Here is a 24754-nt window from a genome sequence, read left to right as displayed (position 1 = left end):
CGTCCTATGGGGAAAGGAACTCAATAGCTGAAGGAATCCAAGATACCTTTGATGCTTTCCTGTTCAGTAGTAATCAGCATTGCTACAGTTTAATTGCAAATTGTGGCCACTGGATAAAGAAGAGTTCTCGACTAGAGCATGCCATAGCAGAAAATATACGTGTCTGGGTTGGAATCTATCTTTGCCACTGAATGTTGTTTAGATGGCCATCCTAAGCCTTCTGAAAGTTAGGGGGTAAAAAATGTTCCATTTGTTTGTGAATCGCTACCAGCTCTGGGGAAACCCCCAACCCGTTGATGAAACCAGAGTTCCCATCAATTAGAACAGTGTTCTATTGGAGGAGACTCCTTTGCCATTGGGGACAGCTGCTTTTCTTCTGGCACTGGGGGTAGATCAGGTGCTTTCTGGCCACACCTGGAAACAGTGAAGCGAGTCATGTGAAGAGCTTCTTCATACCCTGGGAGGGTGTCCAGGGAGGACGGCAGCTGGCTCAGGGAGCTGGGGGAGTGAGCCACGGCCAGGATTCTTCGAGCCGCAGGGCCAAACACTGACTGCAGGGCTGGAGAGGAAAGAAGGACTAGAGCTCAAGTAAATGCGGCGTCCACAGAAATCAGAGACTTACGGCACACTCAATCCCCTTTCATTTTAAACAAGTGTCCAAATTCATCATCACTCTTGGCCACAGATATTAGGAAAATCCTGTGAAGCTTGTTCAGAAACCAGCTTCACTCTTTGCTAGGAGATCCCATCTTCTCTGGATTCCTCCAATTCTAAAGTGGGCTCCCATATCTCACAACCCTGTCCTTTTCCCTTTACGGATTTGGACCCCTTTATACCAACACACTTAAGTTGCAGACTCCTTAGAAATAGTTGTTTCTGCCTACTTATCTTTTCCCCAAAATGACAGCGAGAAAAGAAAAGCAGGAGAGGTGAACAACGCACTATAGTGTTCTCTCTTTTCAAAATAAATATCACAGGGTATAATCACGGGGTATAATTTATCACAGGGTATAAATATCGCAAGGCCTGCTGTTCTGCCTTGTATTCACTCTCCAATTTTAGCAAAGAATATAATGCAAAGAAGAGAACAGAGGGAAATAAAGGAAGGTGTTTTATGATCATCCAGTGTTGGGTTTAATATCTAATGGTTTAAGACCTGGTGAATAAAGAAAGTACACACAACTCATTTCTCTAAAGATAAAAAAAAAATTAGTATAGATAATAGAAAGTGTACGTTTTCACAAAAATCTAAGACATTTTCGAAAAAGGGATATGTTCAGAGCTTCAAATGGTTTTATCAAAATAATTATTTATAAACTTGGAAATTCTTCCTGTAAGACATTTCCAATATTGCCTCCAACATTCCATTTCTTTCTTCACTCCATTATCTGACCAAAAACTGAAAATACAGTATCCATGGGAGACCAGGTCACTGCACCATCAGGCTTTGGGAAATTAAAGCTGCCCTAAGTTTTAGAATCTTTAACACTATTTGATGAATGTTTTTACACCGTTGCACTGTCCTAAGCGATCGTTTAAACCTGGGTTCACCTCCCACGTCCTACGTCCGTGTACTCACAAGTGATCGTGCTCTGGAGCGTGTTGTCCTGGTCAAAAGCGATGACCGTCACTTCATAGGGTGGCCGGCCCTCGTCTTCCCCATTTTGCTGGTGACCCAGACAACAGCGGAAGCACATAGAAGTGAGGCCACACAGGAGAAGCAGCGCCCCAATGACCACCAGCAACCTGTAAGGACCCCACCGAGCAGTGAGAGCTCTGTGGTCTGGCGTTTTTCCCAACTTTGGCGTAATCAGTCTTCAGTGTCTCCATTTTGATTTTTGTTTGAGTATTTTACAGAACGACTATCAGATTTTAATTCCCAGGTTTTCTCTTCACGTGTATGCTTCCTTATTTTGCCAGCAAGACTAAGTCAGTTCACTAGAGCAATTCATGACAGATTTAAATGTGGTTTGGAGGGGCTAATTTTTACTGAAGTAATCTCCTCTCCGTGGCTTTCTCTAGAGCTGGCCCTGGGAAAGTACACAGTAATCCGTCGATGTTGGCCCAGGAGATGGTATTGAAATAAGAAATCCTGGTACATTGTCACACAGGTTAGTGATGGGGTAAAGGAGCTTTACTCCACGAGATGCTAGGAAATAGGCTGGATGTCTCAGTTTCTTTTCTGCTGTCAATATATTTAAAACCTAAAATAAATAAATAAAAGTAATACCCCTGAGAAAAACTCCCTTTTAAACATCTTTCTGGGTAATATAGCTGAAACTTACCATATATACCAGAGATGTACCCAATCTGTGGTCAGGCAACTATGGAGAAAGAATAAAGGTTTGTTTGCAATAAAAATATAGTCAATGCCTGTTATCATTCCAGAATCAGAAATACAAGTTACAATGTATGATACCTTGTTATAATAAAAGCATCACAGGTTATATTAACTTCGAAGTAACCAGCTGAATCTATTATGAAATGGGATGCCTTCAGTAGTGATTTATACTATAGATGGCATTGTGTAAGTCATTATGAGACAGACTAAACTAGTGATCATGAAAATAATGTTAATAGAACCTGTAACCATGACCATTGTAAACAGTTTTGATGACAATTACCAAGAAAGAACTTTCGATGCAAGTTTACAAAGAGTGGAAATAAATGTGAAAGTTAAGGTTTGTATATATTTGAGGTCAATAAAATTTAAACATAAAGAAAATTTCAGTTATAAGCGTGATAGTTTGTAATTTATGTTTTGCAAGTTGTTGCAAAAAGGGCCACCATATAAACAACAAGGTCCTACTATATAGCTCAGGGAACTATACACAATATCCTGTAATTATCCATAATGGAAAAGAATATGAAAAAGAATATATATATATATATATATATATATATATATATATATTGAATCACTTTGCTATACATCAGAAACTAGCACAACATCACAACCCTGTAAATCAACTATACTTCAAGAAAAAAATAAAAAGCAGAAAAAACAAAAAAGGGCCACCATAAAACCATAAAAACTCCCACCGTAAAAAGGGCTTTAAATTTTCACATCCGGGATCAAAACAGATAAGCATAGCCATTGAGGCCAAAGAAGGAGGGGGGAGAAAATGTAGAAACCAACTTCCTCATGACAAAAGCTAATTAAATATTCTGAATGAACTAGGGCAATTATCAAGTTTCTCTATAGAATGAAGAAAATATGGATTGCAAGGGAGAAGGAGGGTGGGATAAGCTGGGGAGTGTGAAGGGGAGGGGAAGGAAAATATCTGTTTGTCACTGAAGATGAATACATTTACTACTTTATGATCTAGTGATCTGTTGAAATCTACTTCTATATCCTCTCTGTTTGCACAGTTGTAGATCATACAGTTTTCTTTTTCACTGAACAGTGTCTCTAGGTGTTCTCACATTCCCCGTTTGTTCAAAGCCCCTTCAAGTTCTACAATGTTACAATTCTGATTCTATTAAAAATAACCCTCCTATGGTGGTAGGTGTCTAAAACCGCAGAGAGCTCGTGGCAAGTAACCAAGGCCATCACCATTTCCTTTGGGTTTAACAAACTTGGCTGTGGGGAAACTCTTCCTGTGGCTAAATGTGTGTTTTCCTTCAGCCTAAGTAAGTCTTTTCATTCAAATTGTCCCTGCTTTCTTAAATAGTTTACCTCCAAGAGGAAGGAATCTCTTCCCTTTTTATCTTTGTGTCCTCTGGGTCTACATAGGACCTAATTGTGACAGGTTTAGATTGAGGGATAACTACCTCAAAGTGATAGCTAAATGAAGTCTGCAATAAATATTAACATGCCCTGAAAAATAGGAAACGCTTTGCAGATTTGAAACGGCGGTGCTGCGTTGGCAATCACCCAAGTATATCTGCGTGTCAGTAGTGAATCCTGTCTGTCTCGGTGACTCTCTGAGAGGCTTGGGAAAGAAAATCTTTTGCAAGTCACCGTGACTGTATAAACTGAGATTAAGTCTGCTGTTTTGACAGGAAGATTGGCTTTGGAAAAACACCATCAGCAGTGTTATCTTGAGTACTTAGGATGACACAACACCTGTTTTTGGATAACCTGTCTTTGAGATCAGTGGGTTGATGCCATTTAAGTAGAAATAAGGGAAGTCAGAGATATCTAATGACATTTTGACCCTGTTTTGGGTGTTGATGTTTTTGTCTGTCTCGCTTTCCTCCCAGTGTGGACTCTCAGATACTTACTGTTCAGGATGGACACAGTTCTCCTCACATCTTGCCCAAGGAAGCTGTAGGAAGGGAAACAATCTCAGACAGGGAAATGGTCTCATCTGCTGTGCTCAGCAGTCTATGAGTCATCCCTCATGACTGCGCTGTCAGGTCAGTTGGTGACAGCAGGGCAAATACAAGGACAAGGTCATGGGGTCAGTCATGTGTAGGACTGTTTTCATCTCTCCTCTACCTGATCTTTATTAAATTCACAGTGGGAAAACCTGGAAGAGCAAATACCTGATCTGTTTCGGTTTTGGTTTTGTGGTGGTGGGTGAGCGTCACCGCCTCTGTGAACGAGAGGCAGCGTTTATACCAATTTGTTTGTCCTAGAAATTTCCTGATCTGTCTCTCAGGATCCAGTTCTTGTTCTCCTAATTCTCTATCAGTCAGAAATTGAATTCAACCCCACCGCTCTCCTTTATTCCCTCCGTACATCAGTAACTCACCGTACAAGAGAAGAAGAGGGGAAAGGGAGGGGGAAAACTTACTGATTGAATAGCTACTCTATGCCAGCCAGATTGCTAAGAATTTTTAAGATTTCATAACATTTCATCACAATAACCATGCTGGTGGGTACATTATTTTGAAACGTTAAGAGACTAAGGCATAGAGGTTTGAGTAACATGACCGACTGCATACACCTATTGAATTGGCCAGAATTCAGATCAGACTCTCTCATGTACACGTGTGGAATGAATCACTAGAGCCAGGGACAAGTCTGCTCTAACAGCTGTTGACATTGCTGTCAGGTCCCTTCTACTCCCAAAAAAGGAATGTCCCACTCCTTCTTTTACCTTATATTTCAGTTGACTTTCTCCTTCAAAAACCTCCCTAGGTAAACTTCTGTTCTAGAAACTGTCTCTCTCTTCCAATAACTTGGATGACTTGATATTTCAGGAAATCAACAACAAAGGCCACAAAGTTACTCTAAAAAGAGGCAAGAATTTGTACTTATTGGGAGTTTGTGGGGAGGGTGGAGGCAGGCAGGGGACACACCTGCATATGACATTGGGTGAAAAGGATTTGTAAAAGAACAAACAGCTGGTCTCTGCAGAAGACATTTGAGAAACTCCTGGTTTTGTTTTAATTTAAAATAATTGGCCACTAAGGATGACAAAGTATGTGTTTCCTCAACCCACCCCTGGTACTTCGCTTTGTTTTCTTGACTAAAGTTTAAAAAAAGCCTAAAGTGCTCAGCCGATAAAATGCCTCTTTTCAGGCCTGTTGCAAAAAGAGAAGAAACGAGAAAAGAAAGGAAGGGAACGACAAGGAGGAGAAGCAGCAGTAAAAAGAAAATACAAGGAAAAGCAAGAAAAGGCTATGGTTTCAGACATTCCGTTAACTGGTATAAAGGAAGTAAAGTAGCACCCTCCCTGTTAGGAGCTGTTCAGGAATCTGAAACCAGCCCATTTCTTCATTTGCTTTTCTTCTTAATAGATTTCATATCTGTGTAAACGTCCCCTTGAAAGTGATCCAGAATTCCTCAGTCCAATGACTCTTTCTCAGCTAATGAGTTACTCAGAATCTTCTGCTTCTTAGTGGGGAGAAATAAAAAGTGCAAAGTATTTTAAAAGAGTTTTCTTTCTCAACTTAATCTCTTATCCAGAGGCACCTAAACTGCTAGAGTAGTATTAGGGCTGATATGGGAAACACTAGGGGAATTATGTACTTGGTTTTAATAATTTACTTGGATTTTTTTTTTTTTTTTTTTTTTGGCCATGCCACGCAGCTTGTGGGACCTTAGTTCTCTGCCCAGGGATCGAACCCGTGCCCCCTGCAGTGGAAGTGTGGAGCCCTAACCACTGGACCACCAGGGAATTCCCAGTAACTTACTTGGGGTTTTGAGGGATAGGTGAAGAGATGTTAAAAGAGAGAAATATACATGAGACACTTCTAAATTGCCATTGCTCTCCTACTGGTATATATGTCCTTCTTTTCACTGATGTCATTAGTCACACATGCACTATATGTAACCCTATAATACTAAGGGAACATTCTAGTTATTCTTTTCCCTACCATCCCTTTGGTTCTATAAATGTCTCCCCCCTCATTCATTTCCCTCCAGGTTCTTCTGAGAGTTGATTTATCTGAGAAACAAAGAAACAAACAGAGGTCTTATGTCTGCGTTTTCACAACTCACCTGGATGAAATATACCAGGGCAGAAGCCATCAGGGCTCGGGATTGCACTCTCATCGGGCTGGACTCCTACTTCTCCAGGTCACGCACTGGGCGTTCGTTGCCTCCTTTCCATGCTCTGTGCCATGTCTGACTTCTTGACCTAGAGGACCTAAGGAGAGAAACTCTTCTCAGCAATAAATCGGTTTTTCCTCCTCTCTCTTTCTCTTCTCTTACTCCCTCAGGCTGTTATTTTCTGTGGTTTTTCTCTCCCCTTTCATCCTAGCTTCTTTGTCTATTTCTATTCCTGGTTTTAAGGTCTCCACGTTTGCTTCCCTGTGTCTTCTCTTCTTCCATTCTACTCTTAGCCCTTTCTAGATGTCCTTAAATTTCTCACACTGCCTCCAAAAAGAAGACGTTCAGGAAGGACACATCAGTCCTGTGAATTAGATATTTTTCTAGGCAGTGCTGGGAAACTGGACTTGAAGGAGGATCAAAGGCACGTGGAGGGCGACCACATAAGTTCTCTTCTCCATCAGAAAAGGAGTAATATTCTTGGTCCTTCACCCAAGCACTCCAGGGTGACTGTTGCCAGTTGAAAGTCACCCTGCCAATCTCCATTCACTCCCCTCTCCGTGTGATCAGCCCGCCTGTCTTGCTCTCCCCTTCAGTATGCAGGCCTCCCCTTCACTATGTTGATAATCAACTCTCCTGGTTCTGGGTCATTTATTCCTAGACACTGGAGTAGGGCTGAGAGGTTGCCAAATGAACTGGAAAGCTATAGCATCTTTGGAGAAAGCAGGTGGGGAGATTAGAATTTCTATGTGCTGTCCATGAAATAACCCTCCCCCCTGGCTTCAATTCCCATTGAAATAGTTAAAGAGACATTTTTAAACAAGATTCAAGATCTATATATCTCTCTCACTCTCTCTCTGTCTCTCTCATATAATGTAAAGTCAGAGCAGAAATAAGCACACATGGAAAGGACATAGAAACTTTGTAAAGATGCATCTCTATAGGAACAAATGAATGCTGTATAAATGACGTATGCTTAAGCCAGTAATCTTTTAATTAATACAAAGTATTAAAATTTTTTAAATACAAAGTCTTTCATAAGAAAATTGGACATTTGCTTACAGTGATCTATCTTATAAACATTGGGAAAAAAACAACTTTCAGATACTAACTCTGAAAATCTGATTTTACTGAGTTGTTGAGGGGAGACCGTTGGGCGGGGTTGATTCTAAAAGCCCTCCCACCGCATGACAATGTGATATGAGAATGGAGAATATAAACTTAATTTTATTTCTTAGCTAAGGAAATCAAATAGTGAGAGAAAAATCTGGTATGATACTGGTGATTCAAAATCATTCATTTCCAAAAATAAACGAACACTACATTATATTTGTAAATGTAAGAGTACTTTCCAAATTTTAGCAGAGAATTTGGCCAGGTAGGAGGTATTTTACAGGGTAAGAGAGCAGAATTCTAATCTAAACCCTCCACTAAATTATTATATAATTTCTTCAGTTCTCAGTGTTCCCGTTCATTAAATAGGAGTGGAATGCCCACTGGACCTGCCCTAGATGTTGCTTTATGTTGCATCATGAAGGCATTTTGATTGGAATATTTCTAGTCAGAGTGTCATGTACATGTTCATTAACCTTGCCCTTCTCTTTCTCTTGTCAGACAGGCAGTAGGGCATCATGGCTAAGAATCCAGCTTGGTTGTCTGGGATTAAATACAATACTTACTTGGTCACTTATTAGGTGTGGGATCTTAGGCAAGTTATTACATCTCTCTGTTGGCTCAGTTCCATCCTATATAAAATGGATAAAATAATGTTACTTCATACACTTACAGAGATTAGCTATGTTAATGTGTATGAAATACATATCCTAGTCCTGATATAACAAGTATTTTTTAAGTGTTAACTAAGATTGCCTTGATTTCCACTCAATTTTAACAGTAACTTTTCCCTTCAATATGCTGGTAACTGTGTATTGTTACCATGACCTTGTTTTAGCTGTCCTAGCATTCCCGTTCTGGAGTATTTCCCCTTGCTATCCTGGCCCTCTCTTCTCCCAGTCATGCCAGCCTTCACCTGCATGAACAGGTTTGCCCATTAACATGACTTTTTTCCCCCAATTGCACTTTTTTGCCATGTGTTTGCCCTCCAGCTTTCTAACAGGTTAGAACAAAATGGAATTCTGTTCATGACCTTCCTGTTACTTTTCTTTCTTAGAATTACTACTGCCCCTTGCCCTCCCCCGACCCCTCCCTCCACTGGATTATTCCCAGGAGAAAGAGAACTTCTTGTTTATCCTAATGGAAGTGATTATGCCTTGTGGCAGTTTTTAACTCTGAGCTCAGTCCCTATCAAAGCATCCGTGTAGGGAATGGTGAGACAGGAGAGAGGCTTAGGGTGGGAAGACTGAAGAGGTCCACACTGGAAGGGCAGGTGCCTGAGCTAGAGGGGCATGAACTCATTACAACCCTACACAACCTCGTGGCTCCATTACGCTTGTCAATCATTAGCTTGTACCCAGGTTGTTAAGAACATGCAGTGGAACCAATGGAGGGCACTGTACCAAAGCCTTTTCACCTATGCTTCAGGGAATTGTTATACAACAGTGATAACAAGTGGGGCGAAAGAATTTCTTACTTCGGGTTCCTTTGATTATTCTCCTTTTGACCTTGCCTAGGTTAGGTGACTCACTGCAGGTTCCCTTCCTCTCTGTGCTTCAATGAAATAGAGGCTAGGGCTATTATTCCTCTGAGGCACCAAGAGTGAGCTATGAAGAGCTGACAGTGGGTTGGACCACAGCCATGGCTTCAAAAATAGATAATACACCAGGAGAAACCAGTTTTATCTTGCATCTACTGGAAGCTCCACTAGGAAGACATAAAATAATAGTGTCTCTGCTTTATGAACCATGATTGCAGCCTAAGTTTTTCTTTGGCCATACCACACGACATGTGGGATTTAGCTCCCAGACTATGGATAGAATCTGTACCCCTGCAGTGGGAGCTCAGAATCTTAACCGCTGGACTGCCAGGGAAGTCCTAGATTTTTTTTTTCATTTTGTTTAAGCAGCTTAAGTATTGAGTGGGAACCTCAGAGGCACTGAAAGTCAGTGATAGGATTAGATTTAAGGAATTTTACAAAACAGGAGGATTAAGATTATCACAGAATTATTAGCTTTATATACCATGTAACACATTACCACAAATTACGTAAGCAGCAATGTAAAATGACCCACATTTTTATCTCACAGTATCTGTGGGTCAGAAGTGTGGGCACAGCTAATTTGGGTCCCTTGCTTAAGGTCTCACAAGGCTACCATCCAGGTGTCTGCTGGGTTGTATTCTCATCTAAAGGCTTCACTGGGGAAGGATTCATTTCTGGGCTTCCCTAGGCAGAATTCATTTCTCTGTGGCTGTAAGATTCATGTAAGCTGTTTCTTTTAATACAACCAGGGAGAGAGAGAGAGGGAGAGGGAGCGCACAGGGAGAGATCCATACTTTAGTGAGATAGGCACTACACATATGTAACCACATATATGTGATCACGTACATTACATCACCTCTGCTGCACTCCAAGCCACAGATCCCACCCACACGCAAGAGGAGGAGATTACACAAGCAGGGATAATGAGAACCACTTAAGGTCTGTCAAGTCTGTCCAGCTATCTGCCACGTAAAAATTGTAGAAATTATTCCCATGGATGTTTCAAAAACAGAAGAAACGCAAATGTACCCCAGTGAATGAATGGATAAAGAAAATGTGGTATACCTATGCAGTGGTATATTATTCAGCCTTAAAAAGGAAGGAAATTCTGACACATACCACAACATGGATGAACCTTAAAGATATTATGCCAAGTGAAATAGGTCAGACACAAAAGGACAAATACCATATGCTTTCACTTGTATGAGGTCCCTGCTGTAGTCAAATTCACAGAGGCAGAAAGTAGGATGGTGGTTTCCAGGATCTGGGAGGACAAAGGAATGGGGAGTTGTATTAGTCAGGGTTTTCCAGGGAAATGAAGACAATAGAATTTGTATATATAGAGAGAAAGGGATTTATCATTTAATTATGGAGGCCGGCAAGTCCAAATCTGTAGTGTGGGCTGGCAGACTCAAGACCTAGGAGAGCCAATGGTGCAGTTCCAGTCCAAAGGCTGTCTCCTGGAGAATTTTTTTCTTTTTTGGAGAAAGGGTAGTTTTTTGTTCCGTTCAGGCTTTCAACCGATTGGATGAAACCCACTCACATGGGGAGAAATCTGCTTTACTCTACTGATTAAAATGGTAATCTCATCCAAAAACGCCCCTGCAGAAACACTCAGAAGAATGTTTGACCAAATATCTGGGCACGCTGTGACCCAGTCAAGTTGACGCATAAAATCAACCGTCATAGGAGTTATTGTTTAATGGGTACAGAGTTTCCGTTGGAGAAGATGAAAAACATTCTGGACATGGGTAGTGGTGATAGCTGCACAACAATGTGAATGTGTTTAACGCCATGAAACTGTACACCTAAAAATGGCTAAAATGGTAAAAATTTTATGTTATGTAAGTTTTACCACAATAAAAAAAGAGAGGAATAGCTTAAAACCTACAGGCTAGAATAGCAAATAGCAAATAGAATAGCAAATAGAATAGCAAATAGCAAATAGAATAGCAAAATATGGCCATGTTGAGGGGCTAGATCACCCAGAAGATGGTGACTGGTCTAGTTTTCACACTGTCCGTGTTGTAGCACTTCTGCATGAGCTTCTGGTTGGAGGGACATCAAGAAAAGATTTGAGGGTGCCCCTGATGTGGGTATCCTCTACTGCATACCACATTTAAAGTCTACTCTGAAGTGGATATGCTCTGCCTTGGTGATCTGAAAAGTCTCTCACTGAATCCTTTGAGAGAGATTCATACTGCGTTTATAATGTCACTTAGAAGAAGTCACCTATGTCTTTCATGATCTGGCATAATTGAAAGAACAGTGAACTGAGTTCTTGTCTAGCATCAGGTAGAAAAGAGATATTCAGTAAACCACTTAAATTTGGGGGACTTTAGTTCCACCTTCTCAAAATAAAAGAATTGAGATAGATTTTTCTTAGATTTCTTTGTAGTTTAAAAATCCAGTTTATGCTGGTGATGTCTTCACAATTAAGAATCTCGTGTTAACTGTCAACTGTCTGTAGACTATTGGCACAATTAGTATGGTATGCTAGGGTGGTAGAAAAGAATGAGATTTCCTTAATAGAAGGGGATCTATCCTTACTTTTAAAGGGCTTATAATTTAGTTGGAGAGATGGAATAACATTAATGAAGTTGAAAATCAATACAGGGCATGTTAGAGTATATAAAATGAGGGGAGAAAAAGAAACTGATGATGACAATCCGACCTGTAGGTGCTAAGGTGAGAGGCTTTTTTAAAGAAAAAAAAAAGTTGTGTTTGAAGGAAGTATAGGACTTGTAGAGCTCACCACCAAGTCCTGGACTGTTAGGGAGATTCCTGTGAGTGTTGACCCAAAGGACAACGGATGATTATGCCCTCCTGGGTCTCAAGGGTGAAGTGTGGAGGTGAATATCAGAGATCTGGGCAATCTAGCTCAATCTTAGGCCTTCTGTAAGGAATGTATTTCTTTCTGGTCTTGTGTCTTTCTTTGGGTAATTTTTTTTTTTTTTTTTTCGTTACGCGGGCCTCTCTCTGTTGTGGCCTCTCCCGTTGCGGAGCACAGGCTCCGGACGCGCAGGCTCAGCGGCCATGGCTCACGGGCCCAGCCGCTCCGCGGCATGTGGGATCTTCCTGGACCAGGGCACGAACCCGTGTTCCCTGAATCGGCAGGCGGACGCTCAACCACTGCGCCACCAGGGAAGCCCCTTTCTTTGGGTATTTTAACTACATACTCACATGCATCCTTCTAAGATACTTCTTCCCATAAAAAGCTATGAGGATGTGATGGGCTCACAAGAAATATGTGTCATGTCCATTTCCTCAACAAGGGTACCTATATGTCTCATCTTAATCCACTAGAATATTGATGGCATCTGAAATAGCGTCGCTGTGGGAAATGATAAAGTGTCCACTTCACTGTGGTATCATTTCAGTATTTATTAATCATCATTAAAATAATTTCCTGAGATCCTGTTTATGTGAAAGTCCCCATGGCAAATGCAGTTATGTATCTAATCTTGCTTCCTGGCACTCACAATCAAGGGAGGTGGTGTGGGGCTTGAGGGATAAAGGTAAGTAACATTGATTTGTTACAAGCTGATTGGACTAGGATATATTTGCGAGTTGCTGAGCCTCCTTTGAGATCTGTCTCATAGAGTAGCACTTTAAATGATCAACTATTTTCAGTTTGGCCTCAGATACCCTGCACAGAAAAGGGGAATAAAAAAAATTTAGGGAGGAGGAGAGAAACGGAATCCTAATTAGGCTTTCATTTTGGTGAAAAATTATTACTGGTGAAAACTATTCATTTTCCTAATAGTTTCCTAGATTTTGTTTATTTACATACTTTTCTCCAATCTTTTATGTATTCCCTTCTTTTTATTTTTCTCCTGGTATAGTTTAAAGCAAATACTAGCTATCACATCATTTTTGCCCATAAATACTTCAGAAGATATCTCTAATAGGTAAGGATTTTTTTTTAAAAGCATGTATAACTGCAACAAGATTTTTTTTTCTGGTTATGAGGTTGTGAGGGAAAAATAGGTGAGAATTCTATCAGTGAATACATATAGTATCTTTACTGGGTTCCCACAGAAGTCTTTGTGACTCAAGGCAGACATATAAAATGTATTCTTTGATGAGCAATTCCACTGTGTTGAGTATTACTACTGCTAATATTAATAACTACCATTTATTGATTTCTTATTATGTTTGAAGTACAAAGCTTAGCATTTTCACCCAATATCTCATTTGAACACCTATGGCAGCATTATCAACAGTATCAAGTGGACATTATAATGTCCTAATGTATAGCCAAAGACATTCCCCAAGATTAGAGACCAAGGGAATAGCAAAGGAAGGATATGAAACAATCTCCATCTGGCCCCAGAGTTCTCTCTGCTGCTATGTTATACGCCACTGTACGAAATAGCACTCCTAACTAAGTTCTAAAATTACCTAGGTTATCATGGCTAGAGAGATAAGAGTCATAAGTGATTAATCCCCAAATTCCTAAGTCTATAGCTGATGAAAAAAAGTCAGAATTAAAAAGGAAAATGCGAGACGTATGAAAGACTCAGTATAGAGATAGTCTGCTACAGTGAAATAAACAAATATGGATATTGGCATCAAGTAATCTGGTCTAATGCACACTCTTCCACAAATTTACTGTGAATTACCCTTTTAAATTTCAGTTTCCATATCTGCAGCGTGGGTAGAAATTCCTGTCCTCTAATGCTCATGGAAAATACAGTTTTCCCTTTCATAAATTACTTAGTGAAATATCCTGAAACACTATCAGAATCACCACTTTCCCCTCCTGCAATAGACATAACCCAAGAATTTGCGTCAGCCAAGTTCCCAGTATGAAGCAAAGCCTCTCCTTCCTCCTACCAATGACTGAGTCATTCTACTAGATATCAGTAGCTATTTAAACACTCCAGCAGGAGCTCACACATTTTTACTTTGTAGAAGTCCTCGGCTGCTTCACTCTCTCATTCTTGGAATAAATTTGGAAATGACTTTTGCTGACCTGAAGAGCCAGAGTATGAAGGGTCAACTGGATCAGAAGCCAAATGGAGAGAGAGACAAAGGTACTAGGGGTGGATAAATATGTTCAGGGACAGAATTAGGTTAGAAATGTAAACTAACTGAATAGAGGATTAGAAGACTACAACACCTGAATGTGGGAAAATATGAAAGAGTTAATAGCACTTACTTAAAGGAAAAACAAGTCAGATGTAATGGTGATAACGAAGATGATGTTGATGAATAAACTAACTTGGTATGAATGATGCTGTAGTAGAGGGTGATAACTAACTTTTATTGAACATTTGCTATAGGCTATTTTCTATGATATTCACTTTACATGCATTATTTCTCTAAATCTTCACACCTTGAGATTAGGACTAATCTTGTCTCCCTTTTACAGAGGACTAACTAGGGATTGGGAGGATTAACTAAATCACCCAGTTTTATGTGGCTAGTAAGTGGTAGAGCTAGGATTGATCTATAAGACGGAATGAATATTGACCAGAGAGAAACGTTGATTGAAAGATTTACTCAGATATTTGCCTCCAAGGCTAAGATTGGGCAATTATTTGCAAGACACATAACTGTCTTCAACTTCTTTTCTGCCAACTTGCTATACACATTTCTGGGAGCTTAATAACTTTTGAATCAGAGAATAAACCACATTGCTTCCTGTCAAAATTTCTATTTTGTTTGGGTCATCTGTAGTCTATTAGGAGTGCTTCTGACACGTGAGAACTCTGTGAATATATTTGACCACTGATTGATTGGAATCATCATACATTCATGCTGGAAGTTTTGTGATGTGACGTTCTAAGTCACATAGCTACTGACAATTGGATTAAAGACCTATGTTTGGATCTTAACATTTGTGTGATCTTAGGCAAGTTACTGAATGGTCAGTTTCCTTGTTTGCATATAGAGGATAACATTATCAGTGTCTTATTTGTTTATCTAACAAGGTGAGGAGTCCAAATCCATTACATGAAATGTTTTCCCACTGAACCAGTAATATCTGTGCTTTTTAAGTGGTGGACCTCATAATAAGATATTCGTACACCTGTGAGCTACATGATTGATTTATTTTTATAATAATGGTGAATTTTTCTCTTGTAACAAGAAGGCCACAGCTGGTGTGAGTATAGGACATGATGTTAATATGAATCAAGGGAATATTGAGATTTCATTCCTATTTTTCTTTGGTCAGTAACCCCAGTTCCAAATAAAAATTGAATGACACAAAATTATGTATTAGTTCTTTGAGGTTTTCTCAGTTGGTTAACTGACTAAAGGCTTATTTGCTTGATATCTGACATTCGTTTATGGTATGTTACTTATAACTGCGTGTGCGTGTGCACATGCGTGTGTGCGTATGTGCATGTGTTTGCACACGTGTGTGTGAGCGTGCGTGCACACGTGCGCATACATACACATGTTCCATATTTTTTTTTCATTTTAACATCTTTATTGGAGTATAATTGCTTTACAATGGTATGTTAGTTTCAGCTTCACAACAAAATGAATCAGTTATATATATACATATGTTCCCATACGCTTGCGTATCCCTCCCTCCCACCCTCCCTATCCCACACCTCCAGGCGGTCACAAAGCACTGAGCTGATCTCCCCATGCTATGCGGCTGCTTCCCACTAGCTATCTACCTTACGTTTGGTAGTGTATATATGTCCATGCCTCTCTCTCGCTTTGTCACAGTTTACCCTTCCCCCTCCCCATAGCCTCAAGTCCATTCTCTAGTAAGTCTGTGTCTTTATTCCTGTTTCACCCCTAGGTTTTTCATGACATTTTTTTTCCTTAAATTCCATATATATACACATGGTCCATATTAAAAACATCAGGCTCTCTACCCTGTGGAGGAAGTTAATCTAACCAAGCTGGGCTGAGAGTTTCTTGAAGACTCACTGTGGGGACAGCAGACAAAACATAAACTTTAGATGCTAGATTTGGAGTCAAATATCTGGTATGGAATCCTGGCTCCTAGAGTTGCTAGCTGCATGACCATAGGTAAATTACTTAAATTCTTTAACTGTACATAGTTTGCATCTGTACTTGTGAATAATGAATTATTTGCAAAGCCATTGGGAATACTAGAGGTCAGTAATGCAAAGCACCAGGTACAGACAGTACTCAAAGAATTGTTTGATCCCTTGCCTCCATCATTTTTGTCTTTCTGAATCTATCCTCTGTCACTTTAGGTCTTCGTTTTCTTTCCTCTCGGAGGTGGTACCCTGCTGCCATGGCTCTAGGGATCCTTTGTCTGGGATTACTGGTGACCGTTATATTGCTGATAATCCAATGTAAGTGCTGAAGCCGGGAAAAGATGGAGAACAAAAAATGAGAACTTATAAACATGGTTTATTTGTTGGTTTCATAACAGCTATAAACAGCCTTGATTTAGATACATTTTAGGCAAATTGTTTTAAGAGTGAGTGAGAAGATGAGTGGGTATATTGTGCTCTTCCCTCAGATAGATTGAGGCATGGGATGAAGATTATGAATGGTAGGTTTTTGTTTGGTTCTGTTTTCATAACTTCATGGATAAAGCCTATTTAAATCCCAGAATAATGAGGAAGAAAATAATATGAAGTTACTAATCCACGAGGTCACCCGAGGGACCCAAAAGTAAAAGAAACTTCATTTAGTTCATGCTGAGTTTTAATAGAGATGATTAAATACCAATTTAAAGTTAAGAACCCAGAAATACAGTCTTCATAAATAAAACATTTAAAACAAAACATTCTTCAAATTTATAATATGGCCATTTAGGAAAGAGGGGATGTTGAGAGGAAAAGAAATGAAAGGAAACATGAAAATGGCTAAGAAAGAAGGAAAATGGTGTTGATTGTCCATCTAATACACCTGTGTATTTAGGTCATAGATCTGAGTTATTTATCTCTAGAATCCTAGGCTCTCTAGAGCCCTAGAATCCAGGTTACTAAGGCCTTTGAAGTGCTAATTTGTTTCTCGGTTGTTTAAGGTTTCACACAACTTATGTTTTCAATCTATGAACACTTTCAATCTATAAAACTTTTCCTACTGATCTGGGAGAAGAGCCCTTGACTCAGAGATAGTCATTGGAAGAGTCTTCCTCTGAGGCTTGGACCACTCTGCAACAGGGTCAAATCTGGCTTTCAACCCAAGAGGTCTACTTTGTACTGAACCGTCAACCTTCTAGAACTGAGATATTGGACCCTTAACATTTGCTGCCTGCTTGATTTCACAACTTTCCTTTCATCTCCACCCTTCCTAAAAAAGCAAAACAAAAAAACCAAAACCAAAAACCAAACAAAAAAAAATAACAAACTAAAACTGAAAAATATGTTTTCAGACTCTTGTGTTAGCAGCTTAAAAAAATTCCGTGGGAGGGTTTCTCAAAAACGGGGTGAGTGTCACAGTTTTTAACTAAAATCAGGAAATGTGGAAGGGTAGAGGAAGGGCAGAGGAATTAAGACACAACTAGAGTAAGTCATTAATGACAAGTGCTACTAATAGTCACTGAGTCCGGTTTGTGTCTGACTATCTTAGATCGTCTATATTTTATTTATGCCACTCGTATAAGACTTATCCTGTGATTCCTTTTAACTTGTGTGTAACTCTCAACAACGAGTAAAATCCTGTCTTATTTTTTTAAATCACAAGTATCTGTGACATTTCCTCACATTTAAAAAATATTGCATGAATATCAAGTAATTTCCAAATCTGTAATTCCTGAATAAATTTGGGTCATTTTGAAGCAGTTTGTTGTCAAAACAAATGGTTTGATTTAGTTCTTTGATTTCCTCAAAATCCTGTGGAGGAATTTTTACTGGGGTTGGAAATGGAGTCTTAATTCAGTTCTGATTTAGTATCCCAGGTGTCTGATCTAAAGCAACAGCAAGCAAACCTTACGCACAAGGAAGATATCCTGGAGGGACAGATTTCAGCCCAGCACCAGACAGAAAAATCTTCCCAGGAGTCACAAAGGGAACTCAAAGAAATGATAGAAACCCTTGCCCTCAAGCTGGATGAAAAATCCAAGAAACTAATGGAACTTCATCACCAGAACCTGAATCTCCAAGAAGCTCTGAAAAAAGCAGCAAACTATTCAGGTATGAGGGAGGGAGGGGTGAAGAGAGACTTCTCTGTAAATCTTAACATTTTTTGGAAATATCTCTAGGCACAAAATTGGCATATTGATATATGTATCCTTTTTTGTTCATCATGTTCTACACCAGAAGTCCTCTCTTTTTGTCATCCTCACCCTATCCCGTGCCAAATTCTTGAGTTAATCTGATTCAATCAACCATACTTTTTGGTGGATTTAAGTTTTCCTGCCTCACAAGAGCTTCTCTTTCTTTATAACTTTCTGGTTTTGAGATTTTTCTGGAAGAAATCCCTCACCTTTACCCTTTGCACAGATTCTTCTCTCTTTCCGTTCCAAGGTATCTTAATCATTGATTTCTTTTCCTAAGGGTCTCCTTTGTCCTGGGGACCCCATCCTCTTCATTAGCATTATTCTATGGGACTGTTTCTCATAAAGTGTACTACATCAATGTAAACTGAATCAATAGAGGTGAGCTGGCTTGTAAGTGTTAAGTAGATACTTCAAATTAGACAAAGTTATGAGAGACCCAGGAAGTCAATGTATATGAGAAGAATTGAGTTGATCTCAGCTGACTAGGTGCACTCAGAATCTAAGAGGCAGATAGAAACATTTATAACATGGAGATAATAATGTGAACTCAATATTACAGAAGTGACCTGTACAGTTAGTATAGTTTTTCTACAACGTATAATTAAATCAGGTATGTGCTTTTAATCATGGGGAGAATTTGAAAGTGTGAAATAGAGTCACTTTCAGTGGTACATTGCTTTCTTGGCATTAGTAACTAGCTGTCACTAATAAACAGAGATTTCTGCAGCTTCTTGCTTGTACAGCTCACCTTAATCTCAACCACGTAGTTTTGTTGAATAAAGATTATAAAGTAACAGTTTATAGGTACCCATCCATTTATTTTATAGAGGAAACCCAGGTAAGTTAAATGATAATAACGATAAGTAGTTTTGTATAAAGTTTTGCAGTTTATAAATCCCTTCAGTATGTACAGGGTTATTTAAATTTCCAAAATTAGCAGACATTTATAGACAAGCTGATTTTTTAGCAAGTGTCAAACATATATTGAATTTCTTTAAGGAAAGAGCTGTTTAGGACATAAAACCATCTCAAAGAAGGCTTAAAGGAAGGAGGCTAATATATCAAGGACAGGAATGTTTATATAAGCAGACATAGCTACATACCAAAAATGGTTTATTTCACAGGTGGGGCTGTAAAATTAGGCTTGTTTTTATCAGTTGTAAGGGAGTAAAATTATGTCAGGATTGTTCAGACTCGTATCCCAGAGATGCCAAGTGTGGACAACTAATCAAAAATAAAAGGTGATCTGTCTCTTGTAGCAGATACACCAAGTAATGTGTTTTCATTCCTTGGCAGTGTCAGATAAAAGCCAATTAGTAGAGATGTCAAATAAAGCACGGCTGTCCATCAAGCAGCTTTGAGAAGATTCTCAAAAACATTAATAATAAAATACTATGCAAAAAAAATTATGCCAGTTTTCTCAAGTTTGAGACAAGTTTTATCTTTCTTACTAACCAGTCTGTGGTCCTCAGTATATGTATGAAGAGGGCAAGACGCTGAGAAATTGGCATATGTGACGCTTGAGGTCAGCCAGCTAGAAAGATACAGAGTCTTCAAAGTAACAGACTACATTTTATCACCTGAATTAGTGGTGGTTCTCAACCCTTCGTGTACAAAATTATCACCTAAGTAGCTTGTTAAAAGTGGCAAGTTCCAGATTTACCCCAAAACCCTGTATCAAAATATCTTGAGGGGGCATCAAGAAATATTTCCTCAGTTAATTCAAACTCAGGAGTTTGAGAGGTAGTGTAATACAGTGATGAAACACACAGATGCTAGCGTTAGACTGCTCATGTTCAAAGTCCCATTTTCTCTATCTTTCAAATGAAGAAAATTAACCTAACTCTTACATACTGTGGTTATGAGGATTAAATGAGCCAATACATAAAAATGACTGCCAACCATTTTTGGCACGTTGGTTAACACAGTGGTTATTGTGTTTGTTAAATAAAAAAATAATAATAATTAAAGGACATACAGGTGGTTTGAATGCCACATTTTAACATTCATCTTTTTCACTTTTTCATGGCTTGGAAAACCTACCTAGACCTTTCTTTTAGTTCAGGAAAACGAATATACTCTTTCCTTTGACATAGTAAGACAGGACTAGGCAAATTAATAAGTTAGGAAGCTTGCATTCTTTGCTTTCAACCCGGGCTTATGTATAGCCTTCCTCATTCACTTTCTTCTTTCATAGTTCAGTCCCTTCTACTTTGTCCTCTCTGATAAAGCCTATTCTTACAAAATTATCTGATGGTTTTATGCCACAATGAAAATTGAAATTAAAATGTTGCCTTGCTCAAGGATTTGAGGTTTGTTTTTTTTTTTTTTTTTTTTGGTCACAGCATAGAACAAAGGGCTTTGTTCCCCAGTAAAGAGATTCCAAGTGTTAGTAACACACGGAAGGGATGATGATGATGAAGGGGAGAAGAAAGGGGAGGAGAAAGAGGATTTGGGGATCGTTTAAAATATCTGTAAAACACATATCTTGCCTATTGTCTAAGCCCTGAGTTGAGTTTTTTGGACTCTCTGGGAACTTTCTGCTGAAAACTTTTCCCTACTTTCTGAAATCTTATTTAAATTGAGATGCTCTCTTTGCACCAATATACTGTTCTCCCTAGAACAGTTCTGTCCAAAAGAAATACAGTGTGTGCCACATATGCAACATTAAATTTCCTAGTAATCACAGTAAACATGAAAAATAAACAGATGAAATTAATTTTAATGACATATTTAACCCAATATACTTGAAATATTATTTTGACACTAATCAGTATAAATATTATTAATGGGATATTTTATATTCTTTTTTTCATAGTACGTTTTCAAAATCAGGGGTATATTTTACACTTACAGAACATCATCTCAATGCAGACCAGCCATAACTCAAGTACGCAAGAGCCACATAGGGCTACATGTCCAGAATCAGGAGGCACAGTATTAAACCCAAATCCATCATTCAAAGACCTGAAGTTTTAAAATATATAAGCATATCTTTTTTAGTAGCAGAATACCTATTACATATTCATCCCCCCAACTCTCACTTCCATGATTCCAAACGTAATTTTTAAAAAATAGATCAGATTCTAAAATTACATCCCAGCTCAAGCCTTGCTTTTTAACAGTCTTGCTTTTTAATTGAGTTTTCTAAAATCAGAATGCTTCATTTCTTTTTTCTCCAAAAAAGGGAGCAATAAAGACTCTAGGCTATTTAGGTATTTGCAGAGTCTGGGTGTAATTCTAATTAAGAAGAGGTGGTAGCATGTGAGAGTCCTGAGAGGTGAATTGATTTAAGAATTGTAGAGATATTTTCACTCAGGCATAACTCACTAATTAAGTATATTACATTTCCTAGGTCCTTGTCCCCAAGACTGGCTCTGGCATGAAGAAAACTGTTACCAATTTTCCTCTGGCCCATTTAATTGGGAAAAAAGCCGGGAGAATTGCTTGTCTTTGGACGCCCACATGCTGAAGATTAATAGCTCAGATGATCTGGTGAGTTTTTAATGGATGTGTGTTGGGCTGGAATATTGGTTTACAGGGAAATAGGTCAGGTTAAGGCCCTCCTTGAGAATCAGAATATGTACCTGTTTTCTAGCCTAGGCTGGCCACTGGTTACGTGCATGACCTTGGATGGACAGGTTATGAAGTATCTCTAGGCTCCAGTAGACATTTCTGTAAAGCCATCAGGAGGATGTCTAAGAGCTCTTTGGGTTCTTTCGTTTTGTGAATCTAATTTAAAAAGTCCACATCGACTCTTTCATCAACTCAGAAACATGACTTCCCACAGGAATTCATCCAGCAAGCAATCGCCCATTCCAGTTTCCCATTCTGGATGGGGTTGTCTCTGAAGAAACCCAACTACTCATGGCTCTGGGAGGATGGTTCTCCTTTGATGCCCCACTTGTAAGTTTCCTATTCTTTGCTGAACCTACTAGTGAAGTTACTGCCACATTCCACGCAATGTCCTCTTCTTGATGGAAAGAAGCTTGGGGAATTTCTGAATCTCTCTCCCCAGCTCTCTCACACAGGGACTTGCCCGTTTACCCATTCAGATCTTCTCTTACATTTTCCTTCTCACGTTTATTGCGGATTTGAAGCTTTAAGACAAGGCTAAGTGCCTGACACAAGGTGGCAGTAAATCTAAATTTGTTTTTCTCCCTGCCTGCAGGTTTAGACTCCAGGGAGCTGCTTTCCAGATGTATTCTTCAGGCACCTGTGCATATATACAAAGGGGAGCTGTTTTTGCTGAAAACTGCATTTTAACTGCATTCAGTATATGTCAGAAGAAGGCAAACCTATTGACAGTACAGTGAATGTGAAGGCTCTGGAAGAAAAGGAGAAGACCTTTGAATTTTCTTCTGAAAATTAAGCTATACTTCGTCACTTAGGTGCAAACCATAAAAGCCCTGAGGACTTCCTGTTACTAGCTAAAGTGCAGAACTCCTTAGCAGAGACTGGGGCCCAGCTGCTTGACACCTTGATAGCAAAAGTTTTAATTCTCTATGTATATCTTTTTTCACCTAGCTTCTTCCAAGCCCCCCTGCCAGTCTTCAGTGAAGTCCATTTTCCTGTTTCTAAGAACTTGTTGCCTAACTCAAGGTCACAAAAATTTTTCTGCTATGTTTTCTTCTAGACATTTTATAGTTTCAGATTTTACGTGGAAATCTTTAACTTTTGGGGGGATAATTTGTAAGTCATGTATGGATGTATGGAAGTTCTTTTTCTTTTCCTTTTTGCATGTGGATATTCAATTGCTTCTGCAACATTTGCTGAAAAGACTATTCTTTCTTCACTACATTGCCTTTGCACTTTTGTCAACAATTATGCATACATGTCTGGGTCTATTTCTGGACTCTATTCTGTTCCATCGATCTATTTGTGTATTCTTTGTGCATAACACCATTATGATATTTTGGATTCGGTAGTTTTATAATATATCTTGAAATCACATGGAGGTAGTTCTTCAATGTTGTTTTGGTTAATCTATGTCTTTGCATTTCCGTCTTAATTTTTGAATTGGCTTGTCAATTTCTAAAAAAACTTTTTGAAATTTTGAATGTGATTTCACTGAATTTATAGATAATTGGGGGAAATTGAATTCTTTAAAATACTGATTTGTTCAACTCATGGATTTTCTTTATGCGATGTTTTGTAATTTTCTCTGTATAGATGTTTCACATATTTTATTAGATTATCATCATGTATTTCACATTTTTTATGCTACTGTAGACGGTACTGTTATCATTGTAGTTTTTATTTCCAATGTCCTTTGCTATTGTATAGAATTATAATAGTTTTTTATATTAACCTTATATCCTGAAACCTTGATAAGCTCACTTATTTCTTTTAGTAAGTTTGTGTGTGTGTTTGCGTGTGTGGTGTGTGTATGTATTTCATTGGATTTTCCTCATACATAATCATGTCATCTGCAAATAAAAATATTTTTATTTTTTCCTTTCTGGATGATTTTTATTTCTTTTCCTTGCCTGATTTCACAGACTAGAACCTCCAGTACAATATTGAATAAAAATGGTGAGAGTGCAAATTCTTATTTTGTTCTTGATCTTGGGAATAAGTCAATGTTATACCATTAACTAAGGTGTTAAGTATATATTTTTCATAGATGAATATTATCAGTTTGAGAAATTTTCCTTTTGTTCTTAGAATACTGAGAGGTTTTATCAGAAATGGGTATTGATTCGTCTAATACTTTTCCTACATCTATTGAGATGATCATATAGTTTTTCTTTTCTCTTTTTAGTTTTTTAACATGATGAATTAACTTAAGTAGTTATAGAAGTTTAAGCCAGCTTTCGATTCTCGAGATGTATGATCATTTTAATATATCACTGGATTAGATCTGCTAAACTTTGGCTTAGGACTTCTGCAACTATGTTTATGAACGACATTTATATGTAATTTTCTTTTCATGTAACAGCTTTGTCTGGTTTAGGTTTCAGAGTAGTACTCCTTTATGCCAATTTTCTGGAAGGTTTTGTGTAGAATTGGTATGATTTGTTCATTCCATATTTGAAGCAATTTGCCATTGAAGTCATCTGGGCATGGCGTTTTCTTTGTTTCACAAGATTTTTAATTATTTACTGTTAAAGGTTGAGTTTCTTTAATAGATGCAGAGTTATTCAAATGATTTATTCTTGAATGAGCTTTGGTGGTTGGTGTCTTTCAAGGAATTTGTCCATTTCATCTAAATTGTTTAATTTTTTTGGCCTAACACTTTTCTTTACATTTTCTTATTACTTCAGTATCTCTAGAGTCTGTAGCGATGCTACTTCTCTTATTCCTGGCATTGTTATTTATGCCTCCCCTTTTTTTTTTTTTGTGGTACGCGGGCCTCTCACTGTTGTGGCCTCTCCCGTTGCGGTGCACAGCCTCCGGACGCGCAGGCTCGGCGGCCATGGCCCACGGGCCCAGCCGCTCCACGGCACGTGGGATCCTCCCGGACCGGGGCACGAACCCGTGT

The 24754-nt window shown here is 38.8% G+C and overlaps 2 protein-coding genes across 3 annotated transcripts; one reads left to right on the top strand and one right to left on the bottom strand.

Annotated features, from left to right (window-relative positions):
* Nucleotides 1-314: 314 nt before the first annotated feature.
* TMEM52B (transmembrane protein 52B) lies at nucleotides 315-6448 on the bottom strand (the record flags this gene model as incomplete). Its single annotated transcript, XM_082850325.1, has 5 exons — nucleotides 315-559; nucleotides 1580-1746; nucleotides 2286-2324; nucleotides 4228-4271; nucleotides 6395-6448. The coding sequence occupies 5 exons, from the start codon at nucleotides 6446-6448 to the stop codon at nucleotides 315-317; spliced, it is 549 nt and encodes a 182-aa protein (XP_082706451.1).
* Nucleotides 6449-14025: 7577 nt separating this feature from the next.
* On the top strand, nucleotides 14026-23731 carry LOC309968479 (oxidized low-density lipoprotein receptor 1-like). 2 transcript variants are annotated; one of them, XM_082849743.1, is made up of 6 exons: nucleotides 14026-14140; nucleotides 16292-16393; nucleotides 17942-18184; nucleotides 21626-21765; nucleotides 22061-22176; nucleotides 22442-23731. In XM_082849743.1, the coding sequence occupies exons 1-6, from the start codon at nucleotides 14065-14067 to the stop codon at nucleotides 22584-22586; spliced, it is 822 nt and encodes a 273-aa protein (XP_082705869.1). In that variant the 5' UTR covers nucleotides 14026-14064; the 3' UTR covers nucleotides 22587-23731. The 2 variants fall into 2 exon arrangements, with proteins under 2 accessions (XP_082705869.1, XP_082705870.1); XM_082849744.1 differs by lacking the exon at nucleotides 16292-16393 and having other exon boundaries at nucleotides 14030-14140.
* The last annotated feature ends 1023 nt before the right edge of the window (nucleotides 23732-24754 follow it).

The sequence above is a fragment of the Leucopleurus acutus genome, assembly GCF_964270905.1.
Source record: "Leucopleurus acutus genome assembly, chromosome: 11".
In the NCBI taxonomy this organism is placed as follows: Eukaryota; Metazoa; Chordata; class Mammalia; order Artiodactyla; family Delphinidae; genus Leucopleurus; species Leucopleurus acutus.
The sequence above is the reverse complement of the archived record's forward strand: the minus strand, read 5'-3'. Positions and strand labels throughout refer to the sequence as shown.